Raw genomic sequence first — 15,459 nt, forward strand, 5'->3', positions numbered from 1 at the left:
ACTTGTGTCAAAGTAGGGTCTACATCTACCCGCCCTATTACTCCAAACATCTGCGATACACCTATCAATAGTTTTTGCATCATAACCTCTATCTAGAAACTCTAGTTTAAGCTGATGTAGTGCTGTCTGTAATTCATCATCATCATCATTAAACAGTCGCATGATCCTATACACTTGGCCTTTAATAATGTTTACCTTCGTGTGGTTAGGATGCATACTAGTGTTGTGTAGGAACATATTCTTCCTGACCTGCTTCCTAAATAGACTAGTTCTAATGTGGTTCAGGTCATCTCTCCTCACTTTGACATCCAAGAAGTCAACTTCAGTACTAGAGTACTTAGAAGTAAATCTAAGAAATCCAGTGGTGTTATTGAGGTAGGTAAAAAATGCATTCAGCTCTGCCTCTGGACCATTCCACAACAAAAAACATCATCCACAAATCTGACGTACCAATCAATATATCTACCATACATGCTATTAGTTAATACGTAAGTACGTTCCCATTGGACCAAAGAAAGGTTGTCATAGCTATTGGCACAGGCCGTGCCCATAGCCATGCCAACCCTCTGTAAGTACTTTTGTTGTTGAAACAGAAAAACATTGTTATTAAGCACTATGTCTAGCAGGCTATAAATAAGATCACTTTTGTTCTTATTAAAATCAACACTATGTAGTAGTTCCCTTATACTCTCAAGCCCGCATTCAGTGGGGATTAAAGTAAACAATGATTCTATGTCAATCGTTACTAGAAAACTGCAGCGGTTTGTATTTGTCTCTGTCCATTTCAACCTAAGGGTTTCCAAAAAAACTTTTGAGTCCCTTAACACACACTCACAATTAATTAAAAGTGGGTGCAGGCTCTTTTCAATATAGATGGATAATGGTTCAGTAACCCACCCCATGCCTGAGACTGTGGGACGCATGGGTGGCACTAAAATATTCTTGTGTATCTTAGGAAGACCATAAATCTCAGGAATGGTAGGATTACTGACTGAAAAGTAGTCAAATATCTCTTCATTGATCATACCCATGATTAACAAATCAAAAATAAGAAAGGAAACCTTGTCAATGACACTTTTTACAACATTGTTAGTCTTTTGGGAGCTACTGCCAAAAATAGCAGTAGCTCCCAAAAAACTATGAATGTTTTTAAAAAAACTAGCATATTTGTTCCACCAAGCAATGAGGTTATTGACACTTTTATTGATGTGTGTAATACAGAACTGAGGGAAATGCTGGATACTAGAAATGACTTCCCTAATACTTTTCACAATTTAAGCAGAGAGGAATATTATGCTTTGTCAGAATTAAAGCAAATGCATTCTATTGAGATAAGACCTGCTGACAAGGGAGGGGGCATTGTCGTGATAGATAAGCAAGTGTATGTAGATAAGATGCTACGACTATTGAATGATGACTTTACCTATCAGACTATTTCTAACAATGTTGCAAAAAGTGTTACTGACAAGGTCAATTTAATTTATGGTCTTCCTAAGATACACAAGAATATTTTAGTGCCACACATGCGTCCCATAGTCTCAGGCATGGGGTGGGTTACTGAACCGTTATCTATATTGAAAAGAGCCTGCACCCACTTTTAATTAATTGTGAGAGTGTGTTAAGGGACTCAAAAGTTTTTTTTGGAAACCCTTAGGTTGAAATGGACAGAGACAAATACAAACCGCTGCAGTTTTCTAGTAACGATTGACATAGAATCATTGTTTACTTTAATCCCCACTGAATGCGGGCTTGAGAGTACAAGGGAACTACTACATAGTGTTGATTTTAATAAGAACAAAAGTGATCTTATTTATAGCCTGCTAGACATAGTGCTTAATAGTATATTTTAGCATTTATTTATATATTTTTCACTATTTATATTATGCCTATATACTCTTAGCAAGGCGCATGCATTAGCACATTGGGATCAAGTCAGATGTATTTTATATATCTATATATATATATATATATATATATATATATATATATATGTTTTTATAGATATATTTTATATATTTTTCTATGCATGTTTTAACAGAATTATTAGCTTGGATAAGGAATGTGTGATATATGCATTATTTAGTTTTATATATTTTTTTCTGCATTGGCAACTGTGTTTCTCTTTAATTAACAGTGATTAGGGTAATTGCCTGCATCATCATGTGACTGTTTCAAGTATTTAAGGAAGTGTGGAATTTCAACAGTTGTCTGATGAAGGGGTTGATCCCTGAAAGCGCTAACCTGTGTACTGTTTGTACTGTTCTACTTAAATAAATCTCCTAGCTGTGGTACTGTCTGCGTTTCTTTACGTTTGTAGTTCCTATTTTCCACTGACAGTTTTGTGCCTAGAGAGGACTCTGTGCATCCACTTATTCTCCACAAACACTCCACTGTCTCCTTTAGTACTTTGTCCTTCTGCCACAGTTTTGTCAGAATCAATTCTTTCTGCTGGTAGGATTGCATATTTACTATTAAAGGTCTAGGTTGCTTTCTTATAACCAAGTTTGAGCATATACACAATATGCCCTTTCAACTAACAGCTCCTGCTGTGGAATACCAGTCCAGTTGCTCATTTGTATTTTCATAAAATGAATGCAGTCTGTTCCTTCCAGCTTCTCTGGTTGTTGTTGTGTCTTTTGGCTTTTCCCCGTTAGGGGTCTCCACAGTGGAACTCCGGTCCGCTAACGATTGGCAGTAGATTTTTTACATGCTGAGTTGCCGGCCCTGATGCACAAACTTCAACGAAGGTACGCCCATTCATGCATGTCTCCATACAGAAGACGCTCTAGCTGAGAATCGAACAGGACGTCTTACTGTGAGGCGACAACGCTACCGCAGCACCACCACTGCAGTTTCTTCCAGCTTCTCTGATATAGCTGAAAATCTCAGGTTTTCCCTGTGTGCTCTCTGTCCTCTAATTCTGTTATTTTTTGAAACATCTCTTCCTGAGCAGTCTCATATTCAGCCAGCCTTTTCTTCATTTCGACCTCTGATTTTTGCAGCTTTATCATCTCATCTCATCTGAATATCTGTCTACAGGCTCTTCCATTTTTTTTTCAGACTTTTGTTGTTTGTTTTGATATACTCCATCAGTATTTTGTTTATTTTAATCAGGTCTGTATGCAGTTGTCTTATATCTTCCAGTAAGTTATTGGAAGTCATGTCTGAAAGTTGTATTGCTTTTTGCTGAACAGCTGCAGAACTCTCCCCAGTCAGTGTTTCTTCCTCACTTTTTGTAGCTGATTTTTTCCAGGTCTTCTGTATTTCTTTATTCTTGGTATCCAGGCAGTGCACTTAATACCCAGTTACTGAAATGTATCCATAAACACAAGTCTACTGTCCTTCTCTGCTGAGTTTCTGTTTCCACACTGGGAGAGCTAGAAATAAGCTGTTACTCAATGTGCAGCCATCTTGAAGTGCCTGTTACTGATATATGTTTGATAAAATGAATATTTACATGGCTTACAAATAGGATATGGCAAGTATCGTTCAGCAACTGGATAGGTGAAGTTCTTAGTTACAGTCAGGGTGTCCCACAGGACTCTGTCCTAGGCCTCTGCTTGTTTAGATTGTCTCTCTCAGATCTATATTTTTTCATGTGAGGTGTTCTACAATCTGTATGCAGATACTTGAAATTGGGTAAATTGATTACATATGTTAGAAATAGGGCATGTCTGAAAAGAACATGACTAAATTGATCATTTGGGCATAGGAAAAATAATATGCTGCTAAATACATCAAAAACTAAGCACATGAGATTTGGGAGACAAACTGAAATGTGAATATCTAATGCAGCACACAGTGACTGAAACTGTAGATTCATTTAGGGACCTTGGTTTATAGGTAGCTCCAGTTTGAGTTTTTCTAATCATATCAACCAATTGGCTAATGATAGTTATACAACTACAGGTTGAATCAAAAGATTTATAAAGTCTATGTAATCAGAAAATTATGATGTCATTGCTTGTTAGTTACATTACACCCAAACTTGAGTATGGTATACAAATATGGAAACCTTATAAGAAAACATGTGTGAGTAAACTGGAAAGAGTACAGGGTAAATATACCAAGGGCATCCATGGATATGATAATTTACAGTGTAATGAAAAAGTATTTGCCCCTTCCTGATTTCTTATTTCTTTGCATGTTTGTCACACTTAAATGTTTCAGATCATCAAACAAATTTACATATTAGACAGAGATAACCCAAGTAAACACAAAATTCAGTATTTAAGTGATGATTTTATTCATTAAGGGAAAAAACTTACATGGTCCTATGTGAAGAAGTAATTGCCCCCCCTTGTTAAATCATGAAGTAACTGTAGTTAATCACATTTTTGGGAAAGCTGAGTTCAATTTCACTAGCCACACTCAGGCCCGATTACTGCCAGACTTGTTGAATTAAGAGATCACTTAAATAGAACCTGTCACACAAAGTGAAGTAAGCTAAAAGATCCCAAAAAGGAAGACATCATGGCATGATCTAAAGAAATTCCACAACAGATAAGAAACAAAGCAATTGACATCTATCAGTCTGAAAAAGGTTACAAAGCTATTCCTAAAGCTTTGGGACTCCAGCAAACCACGGTGAGAGCCATTATCCACAAATGGAGAAAACATGGAACCTTCCCAGGAGTGGCCGGCCTACAAAAATTACCCCAAGAGCGCAGCGACGACTCATCCAAGAGGTCACAAAAGAACCCAGAACAACATCTAGAGAACTGTAGGCCTCACTTGCCTCAGTTAAGGTCAGTGTTCATGACTTCACCATAAGACAGAGACTGGCCAAACATGGCATGCATGGCAGAGTTCCAAGGCAAAAACCACTGCTGGCCAAAAAGAATATAAAGGCTTGTTTCACTTTTGCCAAAAAACATCTTGATGATCCCCAAGACTTTTGGGAAAATATTCTGTGGACTGACTTTTTGAGAGGTGTGCATCCCGTTACATATGGCGTAAAAGTAACACAGCATTTCAGAAAAAGAACATCATGCCAACAGTCAAACATGGTGGTGGTCGTGTGATGGTCTGGGGCTGCTTTGCTGCTTCTGGACCTGGATGACTTGCTGTGATTGATGGAACCATGAATTCTATTCCCTACCAAAAAATCCTGAATGAGAATGTCTGGCCATCAGTTTGTGACCTCAAGCTGAAGTGCGCTTGGGTTCAACAGCATAACAATGATCCAAAACACACTAGCAAGGCCACCTTTGAATTGTTTAAAAAAACAAAATGAAGGTTTTGGAGTGGCCTAGTCAAATTCCGGACTTGAATCCAACTGAGATCCTGTGGCATGACCTTAAAAAGGCGGTTCATGCTCGGAAACCCTCCAATATGGCTGAATTAAAACGATTCTGCAAAAAATAGTGGGCCAAAATTCCTCAACAGCGATGTGAAAGACTCATTGCCAGTTATCATAAACGCTTGATTGCAGTTGTTGCTGCACAACCAGTTATTAGGTTTAAAAGGCAATTACTTTTTCACATAGGGCCATGTGGGTTTGGATAGTTTTTTTCCTTAACAAATAGAATCATCACTTAAAAACTGCATTTTGTGTTTACTTGTGTTATCTTTGTCTACAATTTATATTTGTTTGATGATCTGAAACATTTAAGTGTGACAAACATACTAAAAAATAAAAAATCACTAAGGGGGCAAATACTTTTCCATTGCACTGTAAGTTAGAGAATGACTGACCTGTACACTGGCACCCTGATTGGAGAACAATGTTCTCCAGCAGGGTGTTAATGTACAGATAATGCCGAATGAAAAAGCAGTCCACCTGTTCACAGTATATTAAGCCACAGTGGAGCTCAGGCTGAAAGAAAGCTAATGGCAGCCATTATTTATAATATGTTATAATGCTTTCGCTGTTTAGCGAGTGCAAAAAAAAAAGGGAAAAATAGTTGTGTGTGATGTGACAGCGAGATTGATCAAGCCATTTTAATCTCTCTAAGCAGCGCTTATGCAGTTTAGGGAGTATAAAAGTAAATGAAACAAAAAAGTGTGTGTGTGTGCGTGTGTGTGTGTATGTGTGTGTATATATATATATATATATATATATATATATATATATATATATACATGTTTATGTTTCTGTCTGAGTGCGAGTGTATGCATGCATGAAAGAGTGTGTGTGTGAGAGAGAGATAGAGACACACAGAGAGACAGAGTGCATGAAGAGTGAGAGTAATCTAGCAGTGGTAGCGGCAGTTAAGAGATCTGCATACCTCTCGACCTCTTAGCTGAAAATACCTGCTTAAAGCCTAAAGTAAAGAGGGAATAAAGGCTCAAATTTGGACCAGATTTTTAGTATTGCTGTTATATAATCACAAAGTTGCTTGAATAAAAGGAATTGTGTTAGCAAGCATTTTCTGAAGTGCAAGTGTGTGTGTGTATGTGTGTGTGTGTGTGTGTGTGTGTGTGTGTGTGTGTGTGTGTGTGTGCCTCTGTCAGACAGGGTGAGACTGATGGGCCACTGGTAGCAGTAAAGAGGTCTGCATACCTCTTGACCTCTTAGCTCAAGAAATCCAGATAAAGCCTAAAATAAAGGAGGAACAAAGGCTCAAAAATAGGAACAGATTTTAAATCTTGCTCTTATAAGATTACAAAGTTGCTTAAATAACAGAATTTGTGTTATCATGCATTTTCTGAAGGAAATAAAGTCTGAAAGTCAAATGTATGTCATTATTTAGTAACTAGATTCCCCAATGATTGGCAACAACCTGCACACTTTAGAAGTAAGGGATCAAAAGATAAAGTAAATATGATATTTTTTCAAAATGTTATATCTTGGATGTAAAATGCTTCTTCTAACACCATTTACATATACTGCAGCAAGTCTGAAACATTAGGCGGAGGAACTATTTTACATTAAAAATATATTAAAAATATATATAGTAATAAAAGAATAAATAAGTAAAATGCAACAATTTTACATACAGCCTATTCTCTAAGCTCAATAATGCTCTCCAAAGTGTATGTTACTGTGTAAATAATGCCCTTCCAGGGGTGTAGCGGCCCTCCGTCTGTGGCATCAGGCCTCATAACACCCCTTGGCAGGTGGTATTTACACAGTAACATACACCCAGTTGGGCATTACTGCTTATTTATTATAAAAGATTAAATATCTGAACTTGTACAATGTCTCATTTAGATATTTAAGAGGAGACCTTAATTCATGTATATAGGGCATACAGAGACAACTACCTCCAGGAATGTTTGGGGTTATCAAAAAGTATCAGGGAATCATCAGCCAATCTATGTAGAAGATTTTAAAGGAATGAAGTGTGTACTAATTTGTTCTCTGACAGAGCAGCTGATGCATGGAATAGACTACCTGATTACATTAAAGCAAGTACTAGTATAGAACATTTTTAAGAACAGCCTGGACATTTATTATGGGAATGGCCTTTTTTGGTATATTGGCAGGCAAGAAGGGCATTAATGTTCGTGCTTGAAATATTTGTATGTATGTATTTGGTGTGTGACACAAACAGGGGAACTAACAAGGTAAGTTTTTCTGTCTGCAGATACGAACTCTACAAGAATGATAAAAAAGCCAGGACATTTGTAATAACTTGATGTAATGTTTCTATGCTAGTACTTCTGTCATAAAATCATTCATTTATTCCTGTGCAATCTATACAACTAGCTACTTTCTCTTCTGATGTAACAATCATGAAAATTGTGCAAATAATAGGACTTGAGTTAGATGTAGTCAATAAGTACATTTAAACTAACTGCATATCAGAAGTTTAGAACTTCATAAGATTAAAGAATTGGGGAATCTGGCAAACCATACAGTCTACTGAAGGGATGTCTTTCAAGTGAGGACCAAAGATAAAAGACTACAAAAAGAAAACTTTAACCTGTGAATGTAAGTTTCCTAGCATTAATAAGCTTCCATTACAAACTAGCACAAAAAAGAATTGTTAGTATGTCATCACACATACTAAAAAGAACTGTTTCGTGTAACATATTTAACATTTCAGTATCAGAAAACTGAGAGCAGTGTGAATTTAATATGTTTAACAACTCTGCCCAGTAGGCTTAGTATTGTGAATGAACGGAAGTATTTTACCTCAAGGAGAGCGTAATTTTTGTTTTCCCATATCTTACGGGCTTCAGCCTTTTCCTTCTTATTAAGTTGATTCGGATCTGGCAAAGTTCCTGATAATCTGACATCAATAAACTTTGTTACAAGGGACCATAGTCTACCTTGCCATCTGAGAACTCCAGGAATTGCATCAGCTGAAATAGGCAGAAAGAATGAAAGTACAATGGAAATAATTACATTCTATCAAGGAAGGGAAACAAAAACATACTTTCTTGTTTTGATTTTTTATTTTAGGTGTCAAAGAACAAATATGAGCAAGAGATCAATTTTTTTTTCATTTCTGTTATGTTTTAACATGTTTACTTCAAGTTAAATGGTATTGCGATGGGAGCAAGTACTTTAACAAACCCTTATACATAAACAGGCATTTACTTACCATATCAACTGATTTGTAGAAGGCCCCTTGCAATAAGTAACCGCTGTGATTTCCTCAAAGGTGAATTCAGAAATCTGTCTAGTTTCAACACTTTTGCTGCTACTGGGAGAGTATGTCCACCCTCATCTTTCTCTTGCCCGGCTGAAATGAGCAGAAGGGTGTCCATGTTCTCTCATGTAATGAAAGAGTGGGTGGTTTACAAGACACCCACTTCTGTAAAGCCCTTGTCAGGCAGAATTTCATCATTCTCAGCTTCCATATAGTACAGAAGCTGCAATACAGCATGTGTGTAACAAAATAATCATGTCCCCCACAGTGTAAACCGTCACAAATGTGCTGTCCTGATCTACTTGCTGGACCTGTACTGCCTCTACACAGGAGTTATAAGCACATGCGGCCCTGTATGTTCATGGACCACACTATGACCCAGTTTTCTGAATTCAGCAGGACGGACTCCACTCTTAACCTCCTTACAAATATGTGATAAGAAACATACGGTTCTTTGCTCCAGCTTTTTTTGTGTGTGAAGCCCCGTTTTGCAAACAAGAAGGTCAAGTGAGTTCCACAATCCTTTAGTAGTAAAGCATCCATCATTAGGACTTGCAACAGGTCCCACCACCACAGAGTTTGGTGACAAGAGACTGAACCCAAAAGAAGGTCTGTGAGGCATGCTGGCTTTAAAGCCACTAATGCCATAGAGTCCACATTGACATCCTCATCCTTAGCAGTGCGAAAGGAACTTTGAAGATCATGGCTGGTAAAAGGCCAAACATAGCGGAATGCTGGAATCTGCATTGGGATCTCGACCAAGTCCCTGAACACCTTGGTCCCTTCTCCAGAGTAGGAATGATTGAATCTTTGCCCCAGGAAAGGCAATCCTCTAGGAGAGGACAAAAAAGGATGTGTCTCAGTTTATGAAGAATCCCAAGGCCTGCAAACATGAGGGCTCAAGCAAGACCATAAATAGGTTCATAGGTTGGTACTAGGCTATCGGCCCTAGGGCCTATACAAGCCTAGCCATAACAATTCCTTGGCTATTTCTTCCCACACTAATTACTTCCCTGGACCCCTGTCTAGCAGGGTGACTGATGTGATCCCTGGGGTGAATTTCCTTTCTCCCATCTAATCGTCAAGGTTCCTTTTGAAGAGGGCGTATGGGCAGTCTATTCCCGAGTCTAGAGAGTCTATGGGTCAAGAACCTATCCCTCCAGCATGTTTTGTTTATTGTGATGACAAGGTTTAGATCCCTGGCGCATTTGGCTCTGAGGGATTGGGATTTCTTTAAGTGTAGCATGTCCAACAGCTCTGGATTTGACATGGCCTTGTATGTTAAGCAGAGATCGCCTCTGAGTAGACGATATGTGACAGAGTATAGCTGGAGTTTTTTAAGGTGGTCAGCGTAGGGCATCTGCTTTAGGCCTGCGATTCTTTTAGTGAGGTATTTCTGCAGCCTTTCCAGTTTTTGCAGATGTCTTGAGAGGTACATACCAAACAGGGTGTTGTATTCTATAATGGGTCAAATGAGTACAGTGGAACAATGACCTCCTGGATGAAAAGCCCTTAGTAATGAGGTGTGTCACATAGAAGGATTTCCTGACTGTTCTGGCGATGTTGTTATCGAAGGTGAGACCACTGTCCACCCGTGTACCTAAGTCTCTTATCACACTTTCAATATTTAGTGTACAGCCACCTATGTGGTAATTCACGGGTACATGTTTTTTCCCAAACGGGATAACTACACATTTCTTGGCACTGAGCTTGAGCCCATGGCTCTGGTACCAAGAATCTGTTTCTGTAAGGCCCTTTTGCAAAGTATCCACATCATTTGGGGATTCAATAATGGCTCCCAGCTTGCAGTCATCTGCGAACTTTGTTAGCCAGAGTCCCTTAGTGTTGGCCTGTACTTCAAAGAAGTAGATGCCAAATAAGAGCGGTCCCAGGACTAAACCCTGAGGTACTCCACTTGTCTGGAGATGGATTTGGAGTCGGTTACTTTTACAGTGTGGGTTCTGTCAGTAAGCCAGTTGGCAACCTGAGTGATGTAGGGATTAATGCCCAGCTTAGTAAGTCTATCTATGATTCCAGAGTGGGGCATGGTGTCAAAGACCTTGGCGAGGTCCAGATAGGCTGTGTGGACCGCCTTACCCTTGTCCACGTCTCTGAAGACTGATTCGAAGAAGTCAATCAGGATCAGGAGACAGGCCCTTCACAAACCCAAACTGGGTGGGGTCCAGTGTTTGAAGGTTGTCAATGTCTTTGTTTATAAGTTCCATGATAATACGTTCCATGGCCTTGCAGATCAGGCTCGTCAGACTGATGGGGCGGTAGTTCCCGGGATCCAAGGTGGATCCCCCCTTGTGGAGTGGGATAACTGTAGCTGTGCGCCACTCAGTGGGCACAAAGCTTGAGGTGAGGCTATGATTAAACATGACACTTAGGTGAGGTGCCAGTTCATTTTGTAGTTCATGTAATACACAGTCCGGAATGTCATCTGGTCTCATGGATGCTGTATTCTTAGCTTTAGAGAGTGCGTTTTTTACCTGTGTGGCCATTATTACCGAAATTTGGCAATCTTCCGGTACTGAGATGGGCCGTTTAGGGGGTGAGAGGGGGGGGGTGAAGTTGGCACTGAATTGATCTGCCAGGATACTGGCAATATCCTTGGGATCAGTATATTTAATGCCATTCTGTTGTAGCTCAGAGCAGATCTGAGCATTGCCATTTAGATTCTTGACATAGTTATAGAATGCCTTGTGGTTGTCTTTGGAATCTTTGGCAATTTTATTTTCATAACTAGCTTTGGAGGATTTTAATGAGGGATCTTAGCTTCTTACTGAGGGTAGTAAGGAAGTTTTTTGCATCCTGGGATTTTCCTCTTTTCTGCAATATTTTCTTCATTTTGTTGTAAAGTTTGTTTATGGCAGGGGACTACCAGATTGGCTTCCTTTTTTTGGAGGAGAGCATCTTGGTTTTATTTGGGATGGCACGATTCATTCATGAGTGGATGTGATCGTACAGTGCCTTAGTGTAGGATTCAGCAGTCGAACTTTCAGTTCCCGTCTGCATGGGTGTCATGAAGTTTGTCACTTCTGACTTGAGCAGAATGAAGTTGGCTTTGGAGATGGAGGTTTCCTTACTGGGGGGTGGGGGTGGGATGTGGATGTTAAGGATGATTAGCTTATGGTCAGACCTGATCAACAAGGGGGTGACCATAGGTGTGGAGCATTGATTTCCCATGTTGGTAATGACCAGGTCAAGGATATTGGAGCCCCTGGTGGGACTATGGATTAGTTGATCCAGGGCGTTGGAATTTATGTATTCCAAGAACCGTTGGGCAAAGGTGTTGGTAAACGAGTAGTTTTCCCAGTTAATGGTAGGCTAGTTAAAATCACCCAGTATTAGGGTGTTTGGTTGCATCTTAATATTTTCCAGTATGTTTAGAAAGGTGTAGTGAGAATCTTGGGGCATGGTGGGGGATCTGTATCAAGCTACAATTTGGATTGCAGTGTTACCTAATGTTAGTTGCACCTGAGAATTTCAGACGCACTGTGTTGGGCAACTAGCCTGGTGATGTGAATAGCCTTGGTGAATATAGACACTCCTCCACCTTTAGTGTTTCGGTCCTGGTTTGGTGGCTGAAAAGTGTGGTAAGGGTTGTAGCCTGGTATTGCAGGGGTGCTCTCTGGAGCCTTGAACCAGGTCTCAGTTACTGCACAGATATTGATGTTCTCCATTTTTAGGAGTGCCTTGAGAGAGTGCATTTTGATGTTTAGACTTCTAGCATTGAGTAGCATTACCTTCAGAATTTGCATGCTTGTACCTGTTACGGTGGTGGTTTTGTCCTTTGAACTTTGCCTAAAAAAGGCAGTATAGGGGTGGCAAGAGCTTTAGCCAGTAACCCGAAATCCCAGGGGTGACAGGTGCAGACCATCTCTGGCAAAACATCGTGGTCAGTCCCTGACGTCCCAGGCAGACAGATACTGGATCCCCTATGAATGACACCAAAAGCTTAGCCAATCATTGAAGTCGATCATTTTGTCCTTATATTGTGGTATCATTCTGGGTGAAGGCAGGATGTTACTCAAGGCTAGGTTCATACCTGTCTGGGCCACATGATCCGAGAGGTCTTCCATGTCTCTTTTCATGTAGTCCAGGGAGGTACGTCTCAAATCATTCACACCAACATGGACAATGACAGAGTCATATTTGTACTTGTTGTGGAGTGACTTGAGTGCATGCGTTATGTGGCGGATCCTGGCACCAGACAGGCAGCTGACTGTAATTTTCTCCTTGTTCAGCCTGGTGAGTGGGACATCAGTGCGCTTCACTATAGAGTCACCTATGACTAAAGTGTTAGGCATGTTGTCGTGCCTTAGGGGCTGTTGTTGGGTGGCACACTGGTGTTGTGAGTTATGTGACACTTTGGTTGTGATTGGTGTTTGTTTGCATTTCAGCTTTGGAGGTCCTTGTTGCTTAGGCAGGTTACAGTTAAGGGCCTCCACATATGTCGATTTAATGTTGCTATGTGTGGGTGTTGGTGGTGTGGAAGGGTTATGTGTTGCTTGAGGTGTAGTGCAGGTGTTAACCTTCTCCTCTTGACTGTCTAGCACAATCTTGGATGGAGAGAGCTTTGCTTCCAGTTTGGCTATGTAAGTGCATCTCTCACAGTTTGTAGTGTTGGGAGAGTACCTTGGATGGATATCTTTGGACGGTGCAGCGGTAGCACTGTCACCTCACAGCTAAAGGTACTTTGGTTCAATTCTCAGATGGGATGCCTTCTGTGCAGAGTCTGCATGTCCTCCCTATGTTTGCGTGCGTTTCCACCAGGTGGTCCAGTTTCCTCTCACATTCCAAAGACATGCGTCTGGAGTGTTTCTCCCCAGGCTTCCACTGAAAATGGGCTCTGTCCCAGTCAGGCTTTGCTGGTAACAAATGTTAAATAAAATAATAAAATAAGTAAATAAATAAATGATCATCTTCAGCATCATAAGGTCTCAATGTTACACTACATTCCACATCAGAATAAAACTATTATTTCACAATTCATTAGCAGACTTGAAAAACTACAAGTTGCTTCTTAAATATCCTTATGGGATTTACCTCTGCTGTACATTTAACTTACAGAAATAGATACCAGGTAAACAGTAGACAGATGGACAATATCATGTAAAAGCACAAGGGAGCATATGGAATACAGCGATATTGAACACGTGCAGTATTAGCTGTTAAGGACAATACTGAGAGTGAAAAAAATGAGGTAGAAGAAGACACTAAAATGGTACTGCTCTGAATAGGCTAGAGAACCTGTCTGTGTTTTGCATACTCTTTACCACATGGAAATTTATACAGGATAACTCAGTGACCCACTGCAGGGTCAGAGAGGTGCCGGAGCCAATGTTGCCACTCAGTGGGAGCAAAGGGAATGAAACTTGTTCCAAACAGGATGGCATTACACTGCAGGATGTCTGCCCATTCATAGGTATGCATATACAGACACAGACACACGCACTTTCTCTCACATGGCATAATGACAGGGTATAATCACGTAACTATGAAAAAAGACTTCAAAAGCTAACTTGTTCTCGTCTGATGATAGACTGAGGACAGCACTTAATATTAACAGGAAAGATGGCAAGGCAGGAAGAGATAAAAAGTGACATACTACATGAAATTAGGGAAGTTTTTATTTTTTAATTTTTTTGTGATAGGTGGGTAGACTAGAATCAGAAATTTCCTTCAGGACAGATGGGGCTAGTTGGCTGGATATAGTGGGGAGGACTAGCTACAGTTCGACAATTCTGAAAGACACTGCTGTCTGTATGACTGATCAAATGACCATGTAATGAAATTGTAATTTGCTATACTTTTTTTTTTTTTTTTGCAGCTGGATGTTCAGATTATAGGATTAGCAACAAGAAGATACGCCACAAAGATGCAACATTTGCATTGATCTCAATGTACTAGTTTTCTGGTTGCAAACTTCACAGTTTATGCTTTAGCTTGTTTAAGCCGAGTGATGAGTCCAGTTGTTTCTGCAGTTACATCCTCCTGATGCTTGACGCCTCTAGGCATCAAATATTGCTTGTTCACATTTGCATTAATAATTCTAAATCCATGCTATATACAAAGTATTTAAAAATGTCATCTTAAAGCTAGCACAGTGGCAAATAAAACTGCGTTGATATTTGATCTCTGTCTAGTGCAGGTAGAAATACTTATTGCTATTCATATAATATTTACTTATATTGTAATGCATTTCATATTTTTCTAAATATCTCAACAACCAAGAAGCACAGACAGAACTGCTTAGCCTCATATGAAAGCACTCATCTGGACAAAGTGCTGCTGACAGTGTGTGTGTGTGCGTGTGTGTGTGTGTGTGTGTGTGTGTGTGTGTGTGTGTGTGTGTGTGTGTGTGTGTGTGTGTGTGTGTGTGTGTGTGTGTGTGTAACCCGAGTGGTTGATAATATATTGTAAGTTGTTTACAAAGTATTACAAACTATAGTTACTGTGCCTTTTAAAATCAGTTCAAGACATAGAACCTAAAGAATACTGCCAATATAAAACAGTTTGTGCTAAAGAGTTTGTCTGTCATTTAAAGTTCTTTCTGGTAACAAGTAAAAAGCAAACAAACTTCGGAAAAAACAGAAAAGGAGTGCCAGGCAGTCAAACAAGTCTCCGGAGCCTTAACGCACTTTTATTACAATAATGAACAAACAGCGGTTTCGCTACAACAGCAAAGTAGCTTCATCAGAGGCAAAAAACACAGTAAAAAGGCAGGCAAAAAACACAGTAAAAAGGCAGGCAAAAAACACAGTAAAAAAAAAAAGTTCTTTAGTAACCCCTATGGTTTTGAAAGACAAGAACATTTGTTTGAAGTATGAGGCCTTAACTTGATTCTATCAAAAAGCTTAGGCTCTGCCCACTGGATGTTACAGTACAAACTTAAAAAGCCCCACTGGAG

General features: G+C 39.7%; 1 protein-coding gene across 1 annotated transcript in view; it reads right to left on the reverse strand.

The window, feature by feature from the left end:
* LARS2 (leucyl-tRNA synthetase 2, mitochondrial) overlaps positions 1-15,459 on the reverse strand; it is a 1,850,943-nt gene that overhangs the window by 550,327 nt on the left and 1,285,157 nt on the right. The window contains exon 16 of the mRNA XM_044070015.1: positions 8,084-8,253. Within this exon, the coding sequence (XP_043925950.1) occupies positions 8,084-8,253 (170 nt within the window). The remainder of the gene's footprint in view (positions 1-8,083; positions 8,254-15,459) is intronic.

The sequence above is a fragment of the Protopterus annectens genome, chromosome 4.part1, assembly GCF_019279795.1.
Source record: "Protopterus annectens isolate FY-2018-M chromosome 4.part1, PAN1.0, whole genome shotgun sequence".
Classification (NCBI taxonomy): Eukaryota; Metazoa; Chordata; order Ceratodontiformes; family Protopteridae; genus Protopterus; species Protopterus annectens.